At 41.0% G+C, this 25,550-nt stretch overlaps 1 protein-coding gene across 1 annotated transcript in view; it reads left to right on the top strand.

Annotated features, from left to right (window-relative positions):
- The first annotated feature begins 293 nt into the window (after nt 1-293).
- SIK2 (salt inducible kinase 2) overlaps nt 294-25,550 on the top strand; it is a 38,972-nt gene continuing 13,715 nt past the window's right edge. The window contains exons 1-5 of the mRNA XM_088527377.1: nt 294-453; nt 5,868-5,984; nt 6,866-6,929; nt 12,841-13,002; nt 23,780-23,904. Coding sequence (XP_088383503.1) covers nt 304-453; nt 5,868-5,984; nt 6,866-6,929; nt 12,841-13,002; nt 23,780-23,904 — 618 coding nt within the window. The 5' untranslated portion in view covers nt 294-303. The remainder of the gene's footprint in view (nt 454-5,867; nt 5,985-6,865; nt 6,930-12,840; nt 13,003-23,779; nt 23,905-25,550) is intronic.

The raw sequence follows: 25,550 nt of genomic DNA, 5'->3' as shown, positions 1-25,550 counted from the left end.
CGCGCGGGACCCCCCAGCACGGCGCGCCGGGGGCTGCCTACCTCGGCCCTGCAGCGCGGCGGCGGCTCCTCTGGCCGGCGGGAGGGCGGCCGGGGCGGCTCCCGCGCGCGCGGGGGGAGGCCCGGCGGGCGCCCCGTGGCGGAGGCCGCGGTTGCCATGGCGAGGGGCCGCCCCCGGTGACGCGCGCGGTGACGCGCGGTCGGGGGAGGCGGGCGCGGGGGGCGGGGCGCGCGGCTGCCGGGCGCCGCAGACGGAGGGGCCGCGGAGCCGCCGGAGCCGCCGCCGCCGCCCCCCGCGCCCAGCATGGTGATGGCCGAGCCCCGGCGGCCCCCCCCGCTGCTGCCCCGCGGGCCCGGGCCCGTCCGCGTCGGCTTCTACGACATCGAGGGCACGCTGGGCAAGGGCAACTTCGCCGTGGTGAAGCTGGCGCGCCACCGCATCACGCGCAGCGAGGTGAGCCGCCCTGGGCGCCGCCGGCGGGCGGGGGTGCTCGCGGCGCCGCGCCGCGCCGGGGCCCTGGCCGGCGGGGCCGCGCTCGGCGCACGGCAGGCGGGCGAGCCCGGCCGCGGCTTTGTCCCTGCGGGGAAGGAGCGGCGAGGAGGGGCGGCTGCGTGCTCGGAGCCGCCAGCAGGCTCCGGAGCGCGGATCGTGCCCGCCTCTAATTCTTGATATGCGTTCTTTTTTTCTCCCAATCCGCCTGCCAAGGGCAGCGACAGTGCCGCTGTAGCAGCGGTGCCGGGGGCTCGCGCCCCCTGCCCGCGGCAGTGCCCTTGGTGGCATTTGGCGGTGACAGCAGGGATGCTGGGGGCTGCCCGAGGGCGTGGGCAGCCGTGGCTTGCAGCCGGGAGCGGTATCTGCGCCCAAGGAGGGCTCGGACCTCGCCTCGTGTTCGCTCTCCAGTCCTGGCTCAGTCACGGTTTCCTCGCCTGGCCACTACTTACAGAGGAGCAAGAAGGATGAGTGGGAACATGAGCTGTCTTTAGCAAGGAGGCTCTTTTCTCTGTATGTTTTGCCGTGACTCCTTCTCATAACTTGGCCTACAAGTTAACCCAATTCAACCATTTTAGTCTCTCTTTGTTTTCACCCCACTCAAATGTTGTCTGGTAAGTACTAGCCTTGAAATTGTCAATACTTGGTGATTTATCTAAAGCTGTAACAGTTATGGTCTATTTGGGTAATAGGTAGTCAGGTGCACCTTCTAAACTTCTCTCTGATGAGAGTAATGGTTTTGAATGCTCAGCCTCCTCAGGTTCTCCTCTTAAGTGGTTTTAATCACTACGCTAGAGGTGAGCCTATGTCAGTTTGCTAGGATCCGTTTCATTGTTTACTTAAGAAGAGCTTAATGGGGTTCTTATAGCACACAGAAATAAGGAAATGGATTAAACAAAACACTGCCCATAGTACAGAAGCAACAAACTGGAAAGATGCAGAACTGATCGGTTGTCGTCTCATTACTCAGAGGAAAGAAAAGTGCTGTGAGTTTGGGCTTTGGCTGAAGACGACAAACCTCTGGTGCTCTTCGGTTATGGTCATAGACGGGCCTTGCATCCCAAATATCAAAAGAAACTTTTCTTATGGCCGAGTTTCACAATAGTCCGCTAATCATTTTAAATCTTTCCCTGCTATTACTCAGGAGCCAAGTGAAGATCTTTGAATGTTACTTGGAAGTGTTATGTTCCCAGGTCTAAGGCTACATGCCAAACTTGTAACTATTTCACTTGAATGAGTTGGTTGATACTTTGAGCTTTTATTTCTTTGGCAGGCTTTATGATGAAGAAGAATACTTCAATATTGCTTTTGTTAGTTTACAAAGCCTTTGTTTTAAAACCTTAAACCTTCAGAGTACCGAATACTATAGAAAGTGTGGAGTTTAACAGCTCTAACTGTGGTATGATTCTTCTATCCATTTCCTAGGAAATTTCTAATCCTACTATGTAATCCTTACTGTGTATCTATCCTATATATCAAAAAACTTATCCTTTAAAACTGAAAGTGGTATAAGGTGAAAACACTAAATATAGCTGCTACAAAATTGTTAAAGAAAATGATAGAAAAAAGGAAACCAGGCCTGAAGCATGCCCATCTTCTGTCCTGCTTCTGTATGCAAATGAACTCTGAAATTACACAAGAAAGACTATATTAGTAATACAGTAGTAAATAGTCGCCCAGAAAGAAACATGGAAATCAACAAAAATGGGGGAATTGCTATTTATTTGTACTGCGGTCCATGATCCTCTTTAATGACAGCCCATACCAGGTGCTCTAAACAGGGCTGCATGGCTGAATGTGACCTTTGCTGTGCTTGTTGTTTGTGTTTGTTGCCATTTAAGTTAATGACATGCTCTTTTCTGCCATGCTTATTTATCAAGTTGCCAAGGAATCCTGCGATCTCAGGATAACATTTGTTAATGAAACACATGCAAAAGCAAGCAATATCCTTCTTTAGAAAAAAAGAGAGAAACAGAACAAAAATAACTGGAAACATGAAGCTTAGCAAGATTGGTCTTTGCTTCTAATGAAATAGGGTGAGGTGTCAAACAATACTTCTTGCTTACTGTTTGGAACAGGGGAAGATCCTACTGGGGGAGGAGAAGTGTTGCATTTTAAAGGTGAAAGCAATTCCTGATGAACGTGTGTAAGGTTTTCTCTCCTCTGCACCCCCTGCTCCCTGACATTACTTAAGAAATGAAGCCTAAGGGTTAGTCACCTACAGAAGAATACTAGCCATTGCTCTTCAGGTGAAAATTAAGCCTTTCTGAACGGCCTGTCATGGTTCAGATGTAAATTTCTGACTACCTTAATAAAGAGGAAAAAAAGTTGCATTTTGCGTGTCTTGTCATGTAACAGGTGGGTTGAGCTTCTCCCTCAAACTGCTACTAGTTATTGATGAGCAATGGGATGCTGGTTTAGGGATGTGACTGTGTGATCGAGTGTGTCTGAGCAGAAGGGAATTACAGAAACAGAAACAGCAGCTCTCTGTGCTGTAGCCCACAGCTGGCCTTAGTGGAGCAGTACAGTAGTAAAATTAAGCTCTTGTGAAAAAGAAGGATCAAGGCATCAGTCCAACTCTGCCGCCATGGGCTGCCTCAGTTGGCTGCGGGGGGAGCACAGACACATCTCCAGAGGCAGAGAGTGACAGCAGAACAGGCAGCCCCTTCTGTCAGCTACCTCGCAGGTAGATCAGATGGGATGTTAAGCGAAACTGCACCCTAAGGGAGGCAACCTTTTCGAGAATCTGGGATAACCAAATGTTCTGCTGTTCTAAACTGCACTGCTTCCAGGTAGCAGAAACCTGTGTTTCTTAATTTAATGCTGTTTATCTCCATTGGAGGTGCAGTGACTCAAATGCAAGCTTTTCTAACCTGGATGAAATCTTAAAGCTTATACTGGCATGATCACAATTCCTGATATGTGTTAACGTGTTTTCAGAAAGAGTGATTAGAGAAATGAATAGATAATAGCAAAACTAAGTGTAAATTGAAAGTTGGAGTAGCTGAAGGAGAGAGACTTTTTGCTTAATCTTCGTATCAAATTTGCTGTCTGACCATTTCAGTTTCCAGATGTGTCAAATGATGGTAAAACAAACTCCCTTTCCAGTTCTCTAGCTTTCACTAATATTTCCTTCCTCCTTTTGCTATTTCTACTATTTTTAAATTAAAAGGGAATAACACTCTAAAATCTTTGCTCTTTTTTCAGGCCCTTAAGCAGTAAAAAGGGAAGGTGGGAGGAAAATGCAGGCATCGGACTTCATTACTTTTTGTCATCTTGAATTTGTCTTGAAGTACATAAGTGCATAATTACTGATGCTTGAATTATTTTTTTCTTAGGAGAGGTGTGATAACTGTGCTTTTTTTTTGGGCTATCTTGACATTAGAGGTTTGGGATCAGAGCTTGTGTAATTTTCCTTAATTTGTTGTGTGCTCTGGGAGTCAATTAGTTTGTGATATGATTGACCATAGCAGAGAAATGACAGGTCATTACAATGATAGGTTACGTGGTCAGTCTGTATGCACTCTTTTGCAGAGATCAGTGATGCCACCACATTTCTCTAAGGTATTAGAAGTTAGAAAGCTGTACCTCTGTGAACAAAACGACTTTTCAGTTAAGAAACTGTTCTCTAGCGTGGTGTGATTTCTTCAGCTTGAAATAAAAGTTGATTCCTGTTTTCCTGTCATTATGTTACAGTTGAGATTGTGGACAAAAGTGAGCTGTTTCTAGAATGTCATGTTCTTCCTCACATTTTTATAGCTCATGGATTTTTAAGTATTTCCGAGGGGTTTTTCTCTAAACCTTCTACAGACCTGACAGGATGCAAGGGAACTCAAGACTGGAAATAGCGTGATATCTAATCTGCATTTGAAGCAGTGGTGCCAGCTGCTGCTGTGTGGCTTCTCATGTAAAAGCCTGCCCCTGTGTGCATATGCATACTATACACGGAAGGAGTTGTATGGAGATTGTGAAATTGAGAGCAATTTTTTTCCTTCCAAGTAATCACATACTTACATTAAAAAGCCAACTGCTTAATAGTAGTAGATGTCAAATGTAAAGATTTTCTTCAGTAATGGAGAACTGTGCTTAGAATGATTTCAGATACTGATTTTGTTGGAGCTTTCTGCAGACAGCAGAATTTAGGAATTCCATCATTGAGAATGGTGCCTGGTATCTGTGGAGGGAGCTGGCAATGAAGACTTTTGTAAATTGGCTTAGAAGTGGCAATGGGCTGTATTAAACATCAATGTTTCCAGTAGAAGGAATACTCAAAATAAGAGCAATCTGTGGAAGTGCCAAACTCTGTTTGGAAAAAAAGTGCCAAGAGTCTGTTTACTTACAAAGCTGGATTCCTCACTGGGGTGAGGTGGTGAGAATCAAACTTCTTTGGAAAAAGGAGTAATAGCAAGTCATTGCAGATTTTCCTCCACATTTGGAGGGGGTGAGAACTATTGAAGAAGGATGTATAAATATTTGTATTAATCAAATATATGATAGTATGTTGGATAGATGAACAGAGGTTCAGCAAGAGCCCAAGCAGGCAGGCACTGCTATTTGACATTATCCATCAAAAACTTTTTTTGGTTTTTGAATGCCTTGCTGTCAGACCTTGAGATCTTACCTCTTGTTTTCCTGGATCACTTCACTCCTAAACAGGGTCTTTAATTCTCATTTCTGGTCACTGCGGAAAGCAAGTATGCATCTGTGAAGAGATTACAGGGAAAAACATGTTGAAATATAAGTCAGTAAATAGTTAATTCACAGTTCAGGTAGGTCCATAATCAGCCTTACTGCAGATAATGAGGTTCACCTCCTGTGGATTTTGTCTCCTGCATCACAGCTGTCTCCTGTAGTTCAATAGCTTATGTGAAATGCAGCTATAATTGGAAGTGTTTGGAATTTTATGTTCTCTGCTCGTGTTTCAGCACTTAACATGTTGTATTCAAAGTGAGTGTACGCTGTTGATGAATTTGTTTTTTTTTTCAATGTTGTTATCTTTAGTGTGAGTTTTTTATAGCAGCTGTAACTTTATTTCCTCTCTAACACTTTTTAAATTTTTTTTGTTTGAAAGTAAATTTAGGCATTTTGAAAGCATGTATAGTTCTCTGTAATTTGTTTCTGTAATTTGTTCCTTTGCTTTTGACAAAAGTACAGTCTGTAGGATCCAGATCTGTTGTCTATGCTATATGAGCTGTATGCAGCATTTGACTGGCAAGCATCTCCCTAGAGATCTATATTCCCTCCCCCTTGAACAGATGAATTGCAGATATCCTTATGCAATAGCATATTAATTGCAGTTAAAATAAGTAGGTCCAGTTAAAATTACATGAGTCTACTGTGTTTGACTCTTTCATCTCAGTTTTGCTCTTTGGCTGCAGGTGGCAATAAAAATCATTGACAAATCTCAGCTGGATGCTGTGAATCTGGAGAAGATCTATCGAGAAGTGCAGATAATGAAAATGCTCGATCACCCGCACATTATAAAGCTATACCAGGTAATGTTCAGCAGTGTTCTTCTCCCTCTTTATTTCAGTATAAAAAGCTTACCCCATATCAGTGACTTCTTACAGATAGCCAGTTCATGACAAACTGTCAGCTTTTCTGGGATTCAGTTTGGTTGGTACACATTTAATACTTTTGCGTGCACCTAAAGAGTGGTCATGTTGTTCCAAGGTATCAGCTGTGATTCTTGTAAATGCCAGTAGAACACCAGAAAGTTTTTGGCACTTGAGTGGTCAACAGTTGACAGTTTTGTACAGAAGATAGCCCTTTCTTTGTATAAAACTGCTTGTAATACAGCAACATAAGATACTAACTCACTGCCCTGCCTCCCTTCCCTCCCTTATATTTATGCACACTGAAGTCCTTGTCATAATACTGCTGTGAAGTTTCTGGTCTATCAAAATTGCTTGTGTTCCTAGAGATTTCTGAATAGTATTTTTTTTTCTGTTGACTTTTTCCTTGATGTGCAGGCTTTGCTGAGCCTCAGACAATTGCATGATTTTACAGTTGGATGGGAAATTCTCTTACTCATCTTCATGTGTCTTTACCCTTTAATGGGCCTTGACACAGAAAGGTGAGAAGAGTTCAGTTGCAGCAGTCTACATTTGTTCTTTAGTGAAAGGTCGCCTTGAAACTAGGGCTGGAGATGCTATGGTATGTCTGAAAGGACAGCATAGTATTGTAGGTCAAGTCTTTTGAAAGCTGTGGGTGTGCCATCATAGCTTATCTGTGATTTGTCAGATTTTGCTAATTCTGCTGTTGGCTCTAAGAGTTTTCTTACCAGAGGGGAGATGTGAAACCGTCTATTTGTGTAGATTCATCTGTCTTTTGTTCTTTGCCCAGATAAACTAATATACAAGTTTTCCATCGACAGGTGATGGAGACCAAAAGCATGTTGTACCTTGTGACAGAATTTGCCAAAAATGGAGAAATTTTCGGTAAGCAAGAGAAGATTCTGATGTTCAACAATTTAACCTTAACTTTTGAAGTTTGCCATTTGCTGTTATTTTGGCCAACGATGCCTCTTACTGGAATGTCATTTCTCTTATCTGTTAAGATGATGATGTGAAACCTGGCACTGTTTCTCATTCTAGGAAGAAAAAAAAATCTTCTTGTATATGCAGGTATAAAAAAGGTTAAATCTGTACATTTAGCAGAACACATAAGCTAATCGGTGCAAACTGGGATTTCCTTTGATGACAGTTACCAGGTTTTTGTCATTGCCTGTACAGTTTAAAAAAAAAATCATATGTTTAAATAGAATGTTCTTTATTTCAGCTTATGCCTACTGCCTCCTGTCCTTTCACTGCCTACTGCTAAGAAGAGATTTTGTCACAGTCATCCTGACATTTGCCTGTCAGGAGTTTATAGGCATTAAGCTACTCTTGAGCCTTTACTTTTCCAGGCTGAACAGTCCCTTTTCTCTCAGCCTCTCCCATCTCATCATTTTGTGGCCCCTTATGAAACTTGTTCCGAAATGTATATTCCTCTTTTTAGAGCAGACCCTTAACATGCTAAGTGCAAAAAAAAAAAAAAAAAAATGTATACAGGGATAAAAGCTTGGACAATTGGCCAAGTGGCAGTGTGCCTACTATTTCTATAGTTGAAGTAAATATATTTTACAACACATGTCAGAGTGTCTTTCTTGTCTAGAAAACCATACATATCACTGAAAAGCAGGTGAGAAGCTATTTTTGAGCAAAAAGATGTCTTTTTCCTGCTAGGGTTGCAGCTGAAGTGGCTTCCAGAGCTATAAACACGAATCACAGTTTAGATTCCTTAATTTGTTTGTTGCATTGCTAACAAAAGATGAATTAACAGCTTAAAGGGTTGGCTTGCATTTAGTGCAGTTTAGTTTTTCTTTGACCTCTGACTTCACCTTGATATCATGTGATTTGTCATTCAGTTTGTGACTGGATGGTATTTAGTATGCAAATATTATGATCTCCTCTTGCTAACAGACTTTTGTTTGTTCATATTCTTTGCCTAGTTAAGTGCGCAGAAAATGCATTAAGATGTGGATAGGTTGGAAACTCGGAGGAAAGTTTTGAGATCTGCATCTTCTGGAGACATGGAGATCTAATATGCTTTGCTTGAAAATATTTTTGGGGAGCTGTTGAAATTAAGTATAGTACCTACTACTGACTGAAATCTCCAGTCTTGCCATATCAGAGGGCTCAGGAACAGGCATCTCTTGCCTTGCAGGACCTGTTTGGGGGGTAATAGAATAGTAGCAGTTGCTAAAATCCTTTCAACTCAGCACAAACAAAATCTTTAAGTCATCTTGGCTATGGAATATACGCCTGCCTTTCCTAAATAATCTTGCTTACAAAACATCTTTTATCTAAACCTGTTTTACTAAGCATATTAAGAAGGTGATCTGTTCATGCTTACAATTGTTTATTTAGACTACGTGCATAACATAATTCAGATTTCACTTTACTAATCAATATACCGCTGCCCTGAGTGCTTAGCAGAAGCAGAGCCTAATGACCCAAGTGACAGCTGCACATTTTGATGCTGAAGAACACAATGTCAGGGAAGTAGTCAGTCTGAAGTGATCTGGAAGAAATCTTAGATTTCCCTAGATCTTCACTTTTCTTAGAAATGTTCATATTTCTTCAGTTATCTAATATGGCAAGATTTTTTTCTTAACATTTACAATACCAAGAGCCCTATGCTTTCCTCATCGCACTGACACATTTAAGCTGTTTTAAGAGTTTGAGGTACCAAGTTGGCAGATAGGGTCTTTACAGAGGGATGATGGGGAACTGAGCAAAAATTCAGCCTGTTTTACTTTGGGATGTGAGTAAAGGAATTAGTGATCCAACAAGTAAGGGGTGGGAAGTCAGAACCTGCCAAACTTCCCATATGTTTTGTTTATCTTTTACAGCTGTATTGATCTTCCAAATGTTGCAGATAGGCTCCCGCTAAAGCATGTAGAGCGTGTTAGTGTATTAAAACAGCTTAAACACAGCTCCCATTTCTCACATATTACAATCAAAAATGCTTTGAAATGTTGAATTACCTGCTGCAGCTTCATTGCTGATATATTTTGTCATATGGCTCAGGTGCCATTACTGTATTTTTAAACCAATGATAACTTAGTTTTAAGTTCTTGTTGTGAAGAAGAAAATTCTCAATCTGAAAGGCTTCTGTTTTGACAAAATAAATTTAAAAAGCTGAACTTCTCATGAAGAACAGAAGTGGTACAGAGAACTGCTGACAGTGCAGTGAAACTGCCAGAACAAATGGTAGGCAAAAACGTGTTTCCCCCCCGCCCCCTTTTTTTTTTAAATACTAAATATGATGTTCTCTGTTGTATTAATACAAATCGAAGAAACCGAAGAAACTCCCTTTTTGGCTTTGAGCACAACTTTCCTGTGGCTTTCTGGATCCGCTGGGAAGCTCCTGGTCTCCTCGTGCCATTTTTAGTAGCACTTTCTCAAGCAGACTTTCTTGTTTATACTAGTTGGTTTTCTGCCGCGTTATGCGAGATGAGAATGCCTCTTTTTGAAATAGGCTTTACCAAAGTTATATGCAAGTTTTATTTAGTGTAATTCCTCGCTGGCTTTTTTAAAAAAATCCTTCATTTGCTCCACATCCTGTTTAAATGACTGTTGTTTAAACGGGGCTTCTAGAAGCAAAAAGATCCTTGTATAAGAAAACATTAGATGTAATGGATTGAAAAATAGCAATTGAGTGGCATAGATAAACCTGATTTTTGAAGCCTCCTTTTTTTCTTTTTCTGTCTCCTCCTTTCAAGTATTTCAGTAAGTCAGTAACATTTTTAGGAGTGTTTTGTGGACTTGTGAAAACTGAGTCTCATCTTCTGAAATATATTGTACACCAATAGGAAACTATACTTGGTAGCTGTTCTCAACTGCATTTTCAGTTATATTGCGCAAAACCTTTTAACTTCCCTGTGGGTACTTCCCTCAGATCTGTTATATAATTTCAGGGTATTTACAGAGTCCTGTAAGCATTTGCAGCAGCCTTGTAATCTAGAGTTCATGCAGAAATCTTGTACTTTCTGTGGAATTGGTGGGAATGTCCTGCCAATTAGATGAATAATTTCCCATACATGTTATCGACTGGGTCATTCCTGCCAAATAAGCAATAGCTTTCTAACAGCCTTTTTGTTCTTCTTACATCAGCACCAAGCAACAGTTCTTCCAGATCTTCAACACTGTTTCACTGCATTTTTTTTTTCTAGCTTACATTGGTATTTTATGTATTTGTGATATGCTACAGTCAGAGGCCCTGCAGAGACACGAGTTCGGGGTAATTCTCCTAAACTGCGTTAATTGCCCACAGCTTTACAGGTAACTGAAAGCTTTGTTTGGCCCCAGTTGTCTTATGCTCCCAATGGCTCTTTGCAAGCTGGGTTACTCTTAGTCCATGTAGCATCAGCAACTAGCAGCTGCACTGCTGCTGATGGCTTGTGAATTAAATTTCCCTTTTCCCCTATCCCTCCTCACAGATGCTGGTTTTCTGAAATATTGCCAGTGTAGAGTGGTTGGCAAGGTATGTTCTCCCTGTCTAGTAAGCAATTTTACAAGACCTGCAGGATAGAAAAGGTTTCTTTGCTCTCGAGTTCCTCTTTGGTCATTATGCAGAAATTAGTCAAATGCCTGTAGACTGCCTATTATTCTTAGTATTTTGGAGGTTCATATTTGTCAAGCAGCTGATAGGGCTGTATCCTGTCGCCTCGTGACAGGTACAGTGTACCATTGCCTGCCATGGAAATAATGCATGGGGTCCCAAGGTAATCGAACAGCACTATAATGATTTTAAGAAACAACGTACCAACCTATTTTGGGATTAGTAGATTATGAAAAATTTTATTTAATTTTGTCTCTTCTGATTTCTCCCAGTAGAATTCAACAGCCTGCAGTCAGGGTTTTGCAGGAGCTGACTGGGTCATTGATTTTCATACATGTGCATTTTATTATAGATCACTGTTACTACCTGGCTGAAATTTATGCACCCTGTACCCTATCACTTGGTGTGAGCAGGGAGCAACATGTACATTTTATTCATGCAATTAGCACAGGTAGAGATCCGCTCTGTGTAATAAGCGAGTATCTGATAACATCATGTTGGATATATATGTAAAGAGGAATTGGAAAGTCTTTCAGTGCTGAATCACAGCGTAAATGTTTTTGCTCTGTACTTTAAATGGGGCTGGAAAATACTGGTGAATTAAAAAATATTGTATGTATAGGTATGGGCGAAAGGAATTAATGATGAAATGGAGCCTACAGAGGCAAAATCACTTTCCAGATTAAGCTGATATTCCTGCCCTTCTCTTGCCACTGTTTAGCAGAAAGTTGAGACAAACAGCAAGTATTAAAATGATCACTGTGAAAAGCAACTCATTTTCTTTGGCTGCAGTGAAGCAAGCTTATTTCAGCTAATTACTTCCTGCTTCACTCTACTTGGATTTCATACTTGTTCCCAGGAAACAGTATTACTGATAAAGACCTTGTCTGTTAGAGGATTGGATGAAGGAATTGACGGACAAGAGTGGAAGTGCTTTGTGTCCTGTCCACAGTGTCCATGTAAAGCAGTCTCGTTCTGCATAGTCCTGTAAAGGTCCTGTAAAGTTTGGGTAGAAGATTCATAGGTATGTTTCATCACCTCTCCGAATAGTTTACCTGCCACCATATCTGTCAAGTATTAAGGCAATCAACAGTACAGTAAGAACTATGTTGCTTGACTTTTATTTTCAAGAGTTCTGAGAAAGCAGTTGTACTGAGTTGTTCTGCAGGGCCTTTGAGTCAATAGTGGCAGTGCTGCGTTGTCGTAGATAGAATCATTCCGGAATACCACCTCATTTTATTAGAGGGAAATTATTTTTATCACTCTGCTAGTCATTTGACTGAAAATCATCTTGCAATTTTAAACTCTTATCGTTCTTCGAGTAACATCGTCTCTTGCTCATTGTTTCTTTTTAAGTTCACTGCTAAAGACTGGCCATGTCTTTAACCACTGGCTGGTGTTGCAGCCAGTGCCTGCCATCGGTGGGTGTGTGTATGTGCTGCCCTTGCCTGCGGATCCCTGGGTAGCGTATCTGTGTGTGTTTGCCGTACTTTGGCTATTAACTGCAGTCTCTGTAGGAGGTAGAAGGCAATTCCAAAAGTGTCCTAACTGTTACTTTCTTGATTTTCTGCCTTATAAGAGAAGGAAAAACTAGAATTGGCTATAGAAGCTCCTGTTTGTCAGGAGAGGTAAGGTGAAATCTCACGGCTTCACTTGTTTCTGTTCCTGAGGATAAAGAGTTTTCTGTTTTCCAGAGCTCTCAGTTGTTTCAGGCCTAGCATTACTTTTACAACATAATCAAATATGAAAGCCAAATATTCTTCCTGCTTGTGCTGTGATGAAGACAAGAGACCGGACTGGATGCCTCCTTATTGGCTTTACTTCCAGAGAATCGATACTTCCACTTTTTGCTTTTTCAATATGCTGCGTGTGCTGAGGTTTCAGAGAAAGAATTGTGGCGTGATGCTCACATGAATTGTTAAGAGGCTAAGACTTGAAATATTTCATGATGGTCAAGCCAGTTATTCCAGCCATTCCACAGGAGTTGTATTCTATGAAAAGATGTATTGGAACAGTCATGCAACCCTAAACGAGCTAAGAGGGCTGAGTTCAGTAAGGCAGCAGCCTTTTTTGCTCTTTTTTTCCTACCTTTTTGGAAGGGAGCTTGGGAGAATAATGGGGTGGGAAACTGGACTGGCTGAAATCCTTACTGAGTTTGCTAGTGCTAAATATTCGGGAGAAATTACTTAATTTCAGGGTTACTGCTTGTTGGCTAATCCATTGAAACCTGCTTTGTTTGAACAGATTACCTTGCCAGCCATGGCCGTCTAAGTGAGACTGAGGCCAGGCGCAAGTTCTGGCAGATCCTCTCAGCAGTGGAGTACTGCCATGGCCGGAAGATTGTGCACCGGGACCTGAAAGCTGAAAATCTTCTGCTTGACAACCATATGAACATCAAAATAGCAGGTACACAGAATGCTGGTTTTTATAAAAGCAGGTGAACTAATTGAGTTGCTGTTGCCCAAGAAACCCTCCTGCACTTAGAGTGTAGAAAATCAGAGAGGCAATATATTTATTTATTTTCATTATGGATATCACAGTGAAGGCAACTACAATAATTCTAGATTAGCAATTATGTTTTTGGGAAAAAGGAAGTAATTTCTGGAGTCAACGTCATTTTTTTGTGGATGTCATAACATGTCTGTAATGCTACCAGATGTTCAGGTTAAAACAGTTAATCAAATAACTTCTTTCAGCATTAGGAAAACTCAAAATGGAAGCTTTTTTTGTATGCATGATTTCATTTTAATTATCAATTTAGACACAGATGTTGCTAGCAATGGAAATAATTTTGTCAGTTGTCAACTAACTACAATTCCATGAACCCTTCTGTGCTGACTTTAGTCCTCAGACACTTGAAAAGGGAAAGCTAGATAACATCTTGATTTGGAGGATATTGAACTTCGATGATCAATAATATGTGAGTAGAAAAGGAAGACTAAATGCTGGGTGAAGCTGGTTTGCATAGGAGTTAGTTTTGTAGTTCTAAGAAGGAATGACAATAAACAGACTTTCAGTTGACTAGAAAAGGTGTAGAGCTAAACTCTTCCGAGCTGCAGATGTCATTTTACCCTTGAATATGCTGTGCAGAGTAGCAGAAATGGATACACTGAAAATGTGTCTTGATCTCTAATGTCCTAAGGATAAGACTGCAGACAAACATTAAATCTGCCTGCAGAGAGGTTTCTTCTTCACTTTCTTTACAAAAGACCAAGATAGTATCCTTGAAAGGTTTAAAGGAAACAGCAAAGGCAGGGGATTTTTTTATACAAGAAATTTCAGACCTGCCTCAGCTAGAAAAAAATGAAAATGAGAAACTCAGGAAAAGGATGTTTGATCTGTTAGGTTATTTTACACCTGATGAACTAATTAGCATCTGGGTGAGTGGCCACTCCTACTATTTTAGGGGATTCCTTTCACCCTCTGGGAAACTTTCTATACCCTTACAAGTCATCTTTTTCAGGAAGGGATTTCTATGCAACCTTTTAAAACAAGCACTTTGCTTCTCAGATGCAAACTGTTGTTTGAGCAATCATTTTATCCTCATTTAAACTTGGAGAAAAGGAACCCACAGTCACTGCTATCAAAAGAGGTTGAACTGGGTTCCAAAGATAAATGGGATTTTACTGGTGGGCTAAGAAGCATTTTTTTTTAACAGCCTATGTATTAATAGGGTAGCTTTCCCAGCTCCTGGTTTTGTTTGTTGCTTTTGTACTGACCTCTGTTTTGTTTGTACATTTAAAGCATTCCTTTCTTCATTCCTTGACCACCACCTTCCCACCCCTAGCATGTTTTTCTCATGGTTTAAGAACTTAGAGAAGTCAAGTAAGGGATAAACAAATTTAAGAAAAAGGGGAAAAAGCTTACTGTTACCTTTTAACTTTGTCTGTTGTATAAAGGTGGGCTTTTATATTAATGTTAAACTGTAATAGTTTTGAAAGCTACTATCAGATGAAGCAAAAGAATTTTGTAACTGTTTTACCAGGAAGTTGCAGTTCTTGTATGAGTGCGCACTCAGGGCTGTAGAGCTCTGACTTTTGGTACCCAGAGAAAGTTAAAGAAATAGTTTAAGATGGAGAGATGGAGGTGATATCTGTACTTTATAAGAGAATGTCTCGAATGTAGTAACTGATGATGTTCGGATTGGATGTGTGATGTTCAGTCTCAAAATTCTGAAAACTAATAGCGCAATTCACATTGTTTGCTCAGAGCTATGAATTTGACAATGAAAAGTTTCTTCCAATTTGTTCGCCTTTGATCGAGCACATTTCTCCACAGACATTTGTAGGGTGCTCTTACTCTTTTTACTCTTCTAAATTTGAAATTGCCTTTACATAACACAGTTGTTTGCAATCCTAGAGATAGGATTGTATTCAGTATGACCATGTGTGACATTGGTAAATGGCAAGCCTAAGGAGCACAAGCCACGTGTGGACCCCGTTTAATATCAGCAATTGAACTAAATGGAAGGGTTTTTTGGTCTCGGCTTTCCTGTCCTTCTGATCTGCAGTTTGTCTCCCCACTTACAGCACCACTTTCCATCTGTTTTCTTTTTTTTCCTTCCCTATCAGTGTTTGGCACTGTACATCATCACATTAAGCCAAGGATAGTTTTTCACAACTCTCCCCCACAGTGGCCTTGGCTGCCTTGAACCAGGGCAGTGTTCAGAGGTGTCCCTTTCATGACTGTCCTTAGCACTGTGGGGAAGCAAGTTCCCTGCCTTCCTGAACATTGCAGCGCAAGTACAGCACAGGGTCACAAAAATACTACTTCAAAGGCATCCCAGGAGACCTGTTAACAGAACAAAGGTTAGAGACGTGAACTGTTCTGTCATAGGGAATTGCAATGCGTAGGTTCTCCAGGGATGAAAAATAAATAAAGGCATTGATGAATGGTTAACTTAGTAGATGCCATGATCTACTGCTCTCTCTTCCTTTTAGCTGCTCCTTCCTTCTACCTCTATATTACAGAATGTTAATTAATATCAGTCTGTGTGTAAATGCTTGTACTAACTAGCAGAGATTCACGTGGTCTGATTCTTGTGTGTTGCTTTGTCAAACTTTGTTAGATCGCCAGCAATTCCTGTGTCCAACTTTGGTGAGAAAATAGCTGCAGGAAAGTTGTGATGGACAGAAACTTCTGTAGCGATTTGTCCCGTCAGTTGTTTCATTTTTCTCTGCAAGAGAGATAGCTGATGAATTCCACAAGATGGTTTATCTGCAATTTTGGAGTTACCTGCTGTCGCACAGTTCTCAGAGCAGTTTCCTGCAGTGGTTCATATGCTGCACAGTTCATTTATCAAACTGCAGAAGAACAAAGGGGAGCCAGGATCCCAACTCTGATAGTTAGAATCAATCCAGCAGTTCTAAAGCAGTACAGTAATTGATTAATTATGTTGATAGAGAGTTCTGCAGTGTCAGTGTTTCCCATGGGCCCTGTGCACTGTTTTTGGAGCTGTCCCTTGTTGATCATTCCGGGCAGCTAGGAAATAAATCCCAGTAGATATTTATGCTCACTCCAAACAAAAGGAGAGACAAAAGCCTCAAACTTAAACTTGGCCATAAGTAACTTGAAAGAGATATTACTCGGATAAAATATCCACTGAGGAGATTGCAGCTCAATACTACTATACCATGGGGTCTCCATTCCCAAAGTTTGATACTGATTTTTTTTTTTCCTAAAAAACTAATGAGATAATGCTCCTTTATTCTTCCCAAAGCAGTTGCCTGTAAACAGTGAAATGTTCTGTGCTTTGCACTTTGCTGGTTTTCAAAAAGATCTTAAGGGCTGCATTTCAGTTACTGCAAGCTTCCCACCCCACAAAACTGCCAGATTGAGATGTTTTATAGATGTCTGCAGGAATCATGCCATCTTGATTGTAAACCTATTGTATCTCAACCAGATCAGGTAGAAGAGACTGTTATTTTGAAGTAGGTTGCCGTGCTGCCTTGCCTTGCTGCTGGACAGTAAAATATGCATTGACGTCAGAACTGGCTGCTCAGTATTCAGTTCATGCAGTGGGTCAGGTTTGTCTCTACTACACTCATACCTTTCCTTTATCGGTACCTCTCTCCTCGTGATTACCTCCTTCACTCCTACAACTGTTACAACAAAAGATCCACATGCCTCTATGAAGCTGGGCAGGTTGAATTCTGTGTAATTGTAGCAAAGTGGGTTAATTGTAACTGAAGCTAGTGGTCATTCTAGAGCATTTTTAGGGGTACAAATTAGAGACCACCTCGTATTGCTAGATACATAGAAGTTGGAATTGCAAACAGGTTTGAAATCTTACTCTATTTCTATTTTTAACTGGAAAAAAAACAGATTCCATTCAAATGGTGTATATGCAAGAAAAATCTATCTTCTAAATTCAAGATTATTCTAAAGGAGGTAATGATATTGAGAAACAAAATGCCACAAATGTTGAGAGCCAATATTTGCAGATTGCACAAACATAGAGTTTATTCAGCCGAACACAATGCTGTAAATGATCATATTTTTTTAAAGTGCAGATTCAGGCAAATGTTAAAGAGATAAGGATCCCTCCATTATGTAATTTCAGTCCTCTGGTAACGAGTCCAATTGCAGTCCTTTTAGAATTCTGTGGCTGGCATATGTTTTGTGGAAGGCTGGCATGTTTTTCCCAGGAGTGAAAATTCTTAGCTCTGTTCTGAGGTTCAAAGCGATCATCTTTGACCTTAACTGATTATGGTAGATCAGTAATTGCAAAGCAGAAGCAAGGTGGGGCAAGAGAGGGGCGGCTAGTGGTTGTTTTGCACTTAGTCGAGTCCTGGCTATTCTACACATCAGAAAGTGCAGTCGAGCTGATGGTGCGGAACCTAAAAGCTGAAGAAGCCAAGTTGGCTGTGCACCCAGTATACTATCTCAATCTTGAATATTTTCTTTGAAATGCTTTTTAGGTGGCCTTATTACAACTCATAATATATGATTTGTTAAAAAATATTTAATATAATTGGAAGAAACAAGTGTGGAAAGTATGATGGAAGCAAACAGAGACAACTGTAATAATACATGTAGCCTAAGAAGTGATGTTGAACTTCCTGCACAGGTAATAATTTTGTCCGATAATAGTATATAATTGGATTTCTAAAAATAAGAGCTGTTCGCTGAGATATGCATCATTAGGTCTTATGTTACATGGAAAACTCTAATATGACTTAATAGGTATCTCGCTTTACCTTCACTTGTTACTGTCAAGGCATTCTTTTCAGCATATTCTTAAAACTGAAGAGATACAGGTGTGTCTTTCCCTGGAAAAAGGGAAAAAAATGATGCTGTAGTACCACAGATCAAGGGCACAACAGGTGGTCAGTTTAGGGCATGTAGCTCTAGCCCAAACACACAGACTCTTGAGAAATGTCCTGCGGGGCCAAGCTACTGCCCTGTGCCAGGCAGTGACAAGGGGGGATGCTCTTCGGCGGGGACAGATGAAGCTGGCCGCTTTCTTCGGGTCCGTTCCTCTTATTGCCAAGCCCCAGCAACCACAAAGCTGCTTGTAGAGAGTATATTCTTGCCTGTTCCTTTTGGTAGCAGTTTCTAGACCTTTCATTCATGACTCTGTCTAAAAAAATTTAATCCTCCATGCTTTCATTAAACCTTCGGATGAAGGCCTAAGACCTCCTGGCCCTTTATAAATAAAACTATTGCATATATGACATTAATCACGTAAAGATAATAGTGAAAAAGAAAATTCTGATTGTAGTATAAAACTGCAGCTTTTCTTGTACTGATCAGTCATACTGACTCTCTCCTGGATCTTGCACTCTTTTCTTTTTTCTTTCTGAGGTGGCTCCTCATACTCATATTCACTAAATTAATACTTTTAAATCCAGTCTGGATTCGCAAAGCTTCTCTTTGGAACTGAAATCTTGGGTATTTCCAAGCAAGTCATGCAAATACAAGCATCTGTGCATTTATTTGCAAATCTGATATGGAGACCTACGAGGGTGGCACCTGAGTAGGAGCTGCAGTTCCAAGTTCAAGACTGATATTTATCTGCAGTTCTTAGAAGATGCTGAAAACTTAACAAAAACAAGATAAGTGAAGGGAGAGATCAGACTTAATGACACCTGCACAGATGGCAAAATGCTTCTGAGAGAAGTAATTGCCTCATGTTTCCTGAAGCACTGTCAGGGTTGCCAAGCCAGTGATGTGTCAAGAAAACCTCCTTCCAAGTGAATAAAAAAAATCCACGACAAAAGTCTAGCTGTGATAGGAGCAAGGTAGGTGACAGAGAGTGATGGCGGGATTTTTCTGCAGAGGAAAACCCTCTGTTATTCCAGCTGAACTTGTAATTGTTCGAAACTGAGGGTGGATGGCAAGAGAAGTACAGCATGAATTTTATACTCAGTCTTTCCTATTTAGATTTGGAAACAGAGATTACATTGGCCATTTGCACCTCCAGATGATGGTGACGTGTCAGGATGCCATTACGTAACTGTTCATGCAACTGTCTGGCGTTCTGTGTGTTTGCAGAGCATGACACTGATATGGATCTGGCGGTCTGACCTTCAAATCATCTTTCTGGCATTGCAGCCTGCTTTCCGAGGGGCACTGGGGCTTTTCTCTGCTTATGGGAGAGTCTCAAAATCCCACTGCTCTGAGGCCGGGAAATGCTTTTCTGACAGGAGCAGATATTTGCAGTAACATAAGTGATTTTCTCATACTGAAAGTCCTTGGATTTTTTTTTTTCCCCCAGTAGGTTTTCATGAATTGTTTCTTCCAACCTGAAGCCTTGCACTACAACTTTTTATTTGCCACTAGGATCACTGGATCACTTTAGCAGGTTTGATCTCACCCGAGTCCTGCTGTTCAGGTCTCAGAGGGAGGATAACAGGGCAATCTAATGATCAACTCAGCTTTCTTAAAGCAAGGAAAAAGGGCAGAACAAAAACATGTATTATTAATTTGCAAAGATCAAGTACCTGGATTTTTCAGCCCTTCTGAAAAAGGAAGCACACTTCTGTTAACTGTTTAGCTAAAAGTAGAGTAACTGAACAACAAGGAGCTAAGTTTTTTACTATGGGGTTTTTATGGGAGACAGATAATAAATGTAGGCTGGAGCATCCTGACTACATATAGTGATAATGTTCTCTGAAATAAAAAGTTACAGGGCAAACCTTCCTCTGACTTGGCTAGCATTTGCTTGCTGTGTTTTCAGATATATCAGGATCATTATTGCAACCCCAAAGGTAAGGTGACAGTTTTAGAATTCAACTGAGGAATGAATTCAGTATTTAAAAGGTTGGATGGAAAAATAGGCCAAGATGACATTCATTCATCTTCATTTAATTCTTTCCCAGTGAGAAAACCCTAGGACATGAGATATCTGTTCTTGCTTTGTGTGTATGCAAATAATGGGTTTGGTTTTTTGAGATAGGATTAATTTTTTCACCTCTTATCTGGGTGATTCTGTTTCTCATCAACAAATATACCTGCAGAACAGCTCCAAGGATTGACAACTTCAATATGGATCCTATTCCTAGGCAATAAGGACCTGAGTTTTGGAAGACTTTTTTTCTTCTAGAGGATTGGTATGTTGAGTTTTCACAGATTTTTAAATGCAGATGATGCTATTATTTTTAGCACTTTATAAAGACGTGGCAGCACCTGGCAAACCTCACCCCACCGCTATTTTGAGCTTTCCAGAAAAGGACCAAGAATAATATTCTCTTCTCTGCCTTTTATCTGCTGTGTATTGGAAGCAATTGTCCCAAAATGACTCCTTGGTGTGGCTCCTCTGCTCACGAGAACTCTAGCAGCAAAGATCTCCTCATTGTCCAGTTAGTTGTGCCGTTGTCAGATGTCCCTGGGGAAATGTCCTGTGATGCTATGCTGAGGTGCTTCAGGACAGGTTTCCCAGAGAACCGAAGGTCCGAGACTTTGTTTTCTGCTAAAGGAATTAGGAGAATTGCTTGGGAGATTTCTAGGTAGCAGAGCTCTTCTCCCTGCTAAAGAGGTAGTGGATCTCCCCTGGTGTGTACCGGGAGCCAGAGTGTAATGTGCAGGTCTGTCTGTGTAAGCAAGCCTGTGTATTCAGATCCAAGTCAGAGGTTTTCCTGCGTGGACAGAGCATTAGTGCAAAAGCAGGAGTAGTTCCTGACTGCCTGGTGTGGAACGGCCCGTGGTGGGCTCAGCCCCAGGCTAGTTTTTGCATGGCATCTGCACAAATACAGAGCAGCCTATAATACATTTTTCACAGAATGGCTAGTTTTGTTAAAAGAAAAGGTGACTTCCAGTAAGTTGATCAGACAGTGTTGAGGCATATGCAGAGTGTCAGACCACAGAGTTACAACCAAGGAAAAAAAGCATAAGGCTACTGTTTATAAAAGGAAATGAGACTTAGCACTTCCCCTTATACCCTGATGTATACAGGTCACTGGACCAAGATGTTCCCAGAGCACATGATGCGCATTAGAGGTGACAGAAAGGTTACAGCAGAAGTACAGCATAGAATTTCAGGCTGTGGAAAGGGGTAGGCAGAGGTTTTCAGACATGGGACAAGTTTCTCTTTGGTGCTTAGAGAACAGTCGGGGCTGTTTATGGCTGGCCACATCTGGGTCATCACTGATTTTCTACCTAAACTGGGACTAATCTTAACTTTGCTGCTCCAATAGCCTCGCCTGTATAATTACTATGCTGTTTAACATCCTAAAACTCTGATAAGAGACAAATTCCATAATAAATGTTTTGAAATTCCTGAACAAAAGAGCAATTATACACATGTTGCAAAACATTGGCAAAGCTGAACTTTCTATGGAAGAACATGACTGAGAACTGGCCTGGTCAGGTTTGACATTTGCATTGCTGCGTATAGCTCTTCCTTGGAGATTACCACAAGTGAGCTTTGGAAAGACAAGGGATAAAAGGAGACAGAATGACATGAATTGTGTGTGTATAACTGGCTGTTCTGCAGTCACTAGCTGCTTACCTGAGGCAAGTGGATCACCACCGTAAGGTGTGTTTAAAAAGGTAAGTTTATAATGTAAATGCCTTCTGGAATATGGCTGTTGCACAAAACAGTGACTGTTTCTACTACTTTACAGTGTGTTACGCACTGCAGAGATCTCCCCACTGGGAGCTGCTTGGTTACATCCTCTTGGCTCTCCATTATTCCTCTGTTATTCCTAATTGGTGGATTTCATTAAAGCCAACTAAAAATGTCCTGCTTATTTTAGTAGTACTGCTTAGTTGGTCCATAGTGCAGTACGGTAAGGAAGCAGAGGTATGTTTCTTGATGAATTTTTTGGTGAACTTGTTGTTAAAAGAATTTTTGGAAAGATCCAAAAGGCCTGTCAGATCATGCTGTTTGTGCTTGTGGCCCACATAGCTTTTGAACCTGTTGCTTGACTGTAACCTTACTTGCTAGCAGGCAAAATCTCAAAGGGAAGAAACGTTCCTGCAGGTTCATGTATACGTATTCACATACTAACGAATAAGTCTTGCATGTAGAAGTGGCTGCAGAAGTTTTCAGGTTTATTATGTGCGAGGGAAAATCTCAAAAGGCTGAAGGACTGCCCTAAAGCCTCTTCAGTTTTGATGTTCCTGGAACTGCTGCTTCTGTCAGTGCTCATCTGGATGCATGTTGCAAGCAGCATAATATTAAATAAACTGTGAGACCTCTCATGCCCTTCTGTTAGGGGAAAAAAAGAATACTTTTATCTTTGAACAACCTATATGTTTCAATTTACATAATACTCCTCTAAAGCAACTCCACGTTAACTTTTCTTAAGCCTGTTCAGTTTTCCTGTTTAATATCTCTGCCCTGCTTTGATTCCAAGATTCTCCAGTATTTTATAGCTCACAACAGGTAAACAGAGAACCAAGCCCTTTCCTCTTTGTCAAACTATATAGATAGAACTAAACACAGTGGTACCAGCAGTGCCTCTGCCATTTCTGCTAACCACAGTGTTTATCAGGGCTGCTATCTGCTGATCAGCACCGCATCGTATTAACATACCTCTGAGGTATTCAGTGGTTGATAGGACTAAATCAACAGCTTGATTACGGTGTATCAACACTGTTGACTTTCACAGGATTCCTCGAGCCATATCAGCATGCAGTATTACTTTGCAGGAGGCTGGTTGGCCACAAGGGTAAAGCCTTATCCTTGAGGAAAAATAAATCCAAAGCAACTTGTAGTTTTCAACTGTATAGATCACTCTGTTTAGGAAGAGGTGATGGGGAAGAGATAAATCATTATTAACACAGGGGTAGAGTAGGATGAACATAAACAGTGTTGTTGTACAAAGAACATGGGCTTAAGGGGCTTTGCATGTTACTTGCTAATGATAAGCTCTGTATTTCCTTCAGAGATAAAGCTGACCAGATAGCAGATTGAAGCCTGTAGTTTTGAAAGTCTTAAATCCAATGTTTTAGTAAAGGCTGTGCAACCTGGAAGCAAAGCAACAGTGGAGGCTATACAAATTGCTTCAGACTTCATGTCACTACGTTCCCTATTCGAGAGTGACTGTCACTTTTCACGGTTGGAGTGTTATGAATTGTGATTGATACAGAAGTCCCCGAATCTGGTGTCATTTTAATCCATAAAGATCATTTTAATCCATAAAGATTTTTTTTTTTTTTAATGCAGAGCTGTAGAATAGTGTTTAGTTGTAGGCTGGAAGGGTTGTGGACAATCCCAGTAGCAAAGCTTCCTTCCTAGCAGAAGGTTTTGTGTTTTCCCATGCTTGTTGCTTTTGGCAGAGCTCCTTCCTCCCATCTCCAATGTTGATGCTTTTGCTGTCAATATTTGTTGTGTATTCAAGGCTAGAGAGCGCCCAAAGAAAACTCGGGAAATCTCAGATCCAGTACTGAATCTCAGATACTTCTTGGCAAGCAAATAAGCTCAGATGTGTGTCTGATCCTCTGGTTTGTTCAATTCTAGGGATTATTGCTTTTAAACTTAGAGATCGTAAATTGCTAGATGTTAATTGAAAACTCCTCCAGGTTGTGAGGTTTTGTAGAGAGTTTTAATAATTATGCAGTTGTTGTGAAAATAACTAGGACATTCAGTATCCGCAATAAATACTTTCAGAGGGGGTACGGGTGAAAGATAGAGCCTTTCATGAAGGAAGGTAAGCTTTCAGGCCCAGTGCTTGCATATGATTGTTTGTCATGCAACTGGAGTTTGAAGTGACCTTTTTCCTTAATTTCTCAACAGATTTTGGCTTTGGAAATTTCTATAAAAGCGGTGAGCCTCTAACAACATGGTGTGGAAGTCCACCTTACGCAGCCCCAGAAGTCTTCGAAGGGCAGCAATACGAGGGACCCCAGCTGGATATCTGGGTATCGTAACTTTTTATTTAATTGGATTTAAAACAGCTTTTAGCGATTTAGAACACAAGAGCCACCTCTGAGTTTTTGTAAGCTGCAGATAAGCTGTTTCTTTTTGGCTTTGTTTCCTGAAAGTGTTATAAGATGTCTCCAACATAGAATAGAATTGGAGTTAACAATTAAGTGGCTATTAAACGTACTCTCTAGGCCTAAGAGGAAAAACTCCTCAAGCAACTCTCCTGATTGAATGCATGAACTTTGCTGTTTCAGTGTAACGAAGTATCCTCTGTATTACATGGAAATTGAACTTGTAGGGCCTGTATATTCCCGATGAGGTTAAAGGGATTCTGAGCCACTGACACACAGGGGGGACTGTGTTCTTCTCTGAACTGAGAGCCATTATGTTTGTGCCACAAGCATTTCCACTGCAGGCAGCTGCATGCTTTTGAAACGTGGAAGAGCACAGAGAAGCCAACCAGTTTCTTAATGCAATGAAAACGGACTAAAATGAGCTGAAGGGATTCTCTGCACCCTTCATGATTTGCCAGAGACCGCCTTTCATTTTTCACTTTTTTCTTTTAACCTTACTATTCTGGTACTTACAATGACAGATTCGTATTTATTGCAGCCACAGATAGGGTGCAATTTTGAAGTCTTTGCTCGGACATCAGGCTTCCAGTGATAATATTGTATTTATAACAACATAGGCAGTGCCATTTTGGTCAGAGCCTGGATCATAGGCACGGCCATTCAGCTACTAATGTAATTGTCTCGTAGTTTTACTAAAAAAACTTCATGACAGACATTATACTTCATGTCTGTCTATCTATTGACATCAATATCTCTCTATATATCTCAATTAAAAAAAAAAAAGCTACAGCTTTTTTGAACCTTGTGTAATGGCTAAACAATTCTGCAGTAGACCTCAGCATACTCACTTGTTTCAGGTAACACATGCATTGTGTGAACGTCAGAAATGAATCTCATAGTTTTGTTAAGTATTTCCTTAAATATTTAAGATCCTAAATGGTTAACAGAATCTGTTACCAGTGAATCTGTCTGTGCGCTGAGTGCACAGTGAATCTATCTGTACACAAAGAGCAGCACACACTCGTTTATATTTAACATAAAATTGTCATCTCCTTTACTTTCCTTCTCAGAGGAGTTCAGGCTTCCATATTTCTTTTGCAACAGCTCATTACAGAGGAAGTCTGCCTAAAGATGGCAGAGGAAATGCAGCAATCCACAGTTCAGCTCTTGTCAGGCTAAGGAAGGAAGCGACTTTTAAAAATATGTATTTAGTTTTTAAAAATGTCTATGTACTTACAAAATTTTAAGGTGAATGTGTAATGCTTGCTTTTTTTTTTCCCCCTTGAGAAATCCAGTGCTTAAGCTATCTGTGCTAACTCAGGACATGAAGGGCTCATGTGGTTATTTCATCTGGTGTGGTGTTAGATTTTTTTTTGGCTATACTGCAAGGCTGTTTCCATTTGCAGTGCCAATTAAGTTGCATACTTTCAAAAATCAACCTGGCAATTGAGAGCTCTTGCCCAGGTTGTCTCCTTTTGCTCAAGTTACATTATCCTTCCTGCACCCAGCAGTGCAGAATCACTAGCTGGAGCCTCCCAAAAGCTGACACAGTTTATAAAGCGGCCAGT

This window comes from Tinamus guttatus, unplaced genomic scaffold (genome assembly GCF_059628265.1).
Source record: "Tinamus guttatus ecotype Peru unplaced genomic scaffold, ASM5962826v1 Tinamus_guttatus_pri_ptg000284l, whole genome shotgun sequence".
Classification (NCBI taxonomy): Eukaryota; Metazoa; Chordata; class Aves; order Tinamiformes; family Tinamidae; genus Tinamus; species Tinamus guttatus.
This window is presented reverse-complemented; position numbering and strand designations above follow the sequence as displayed.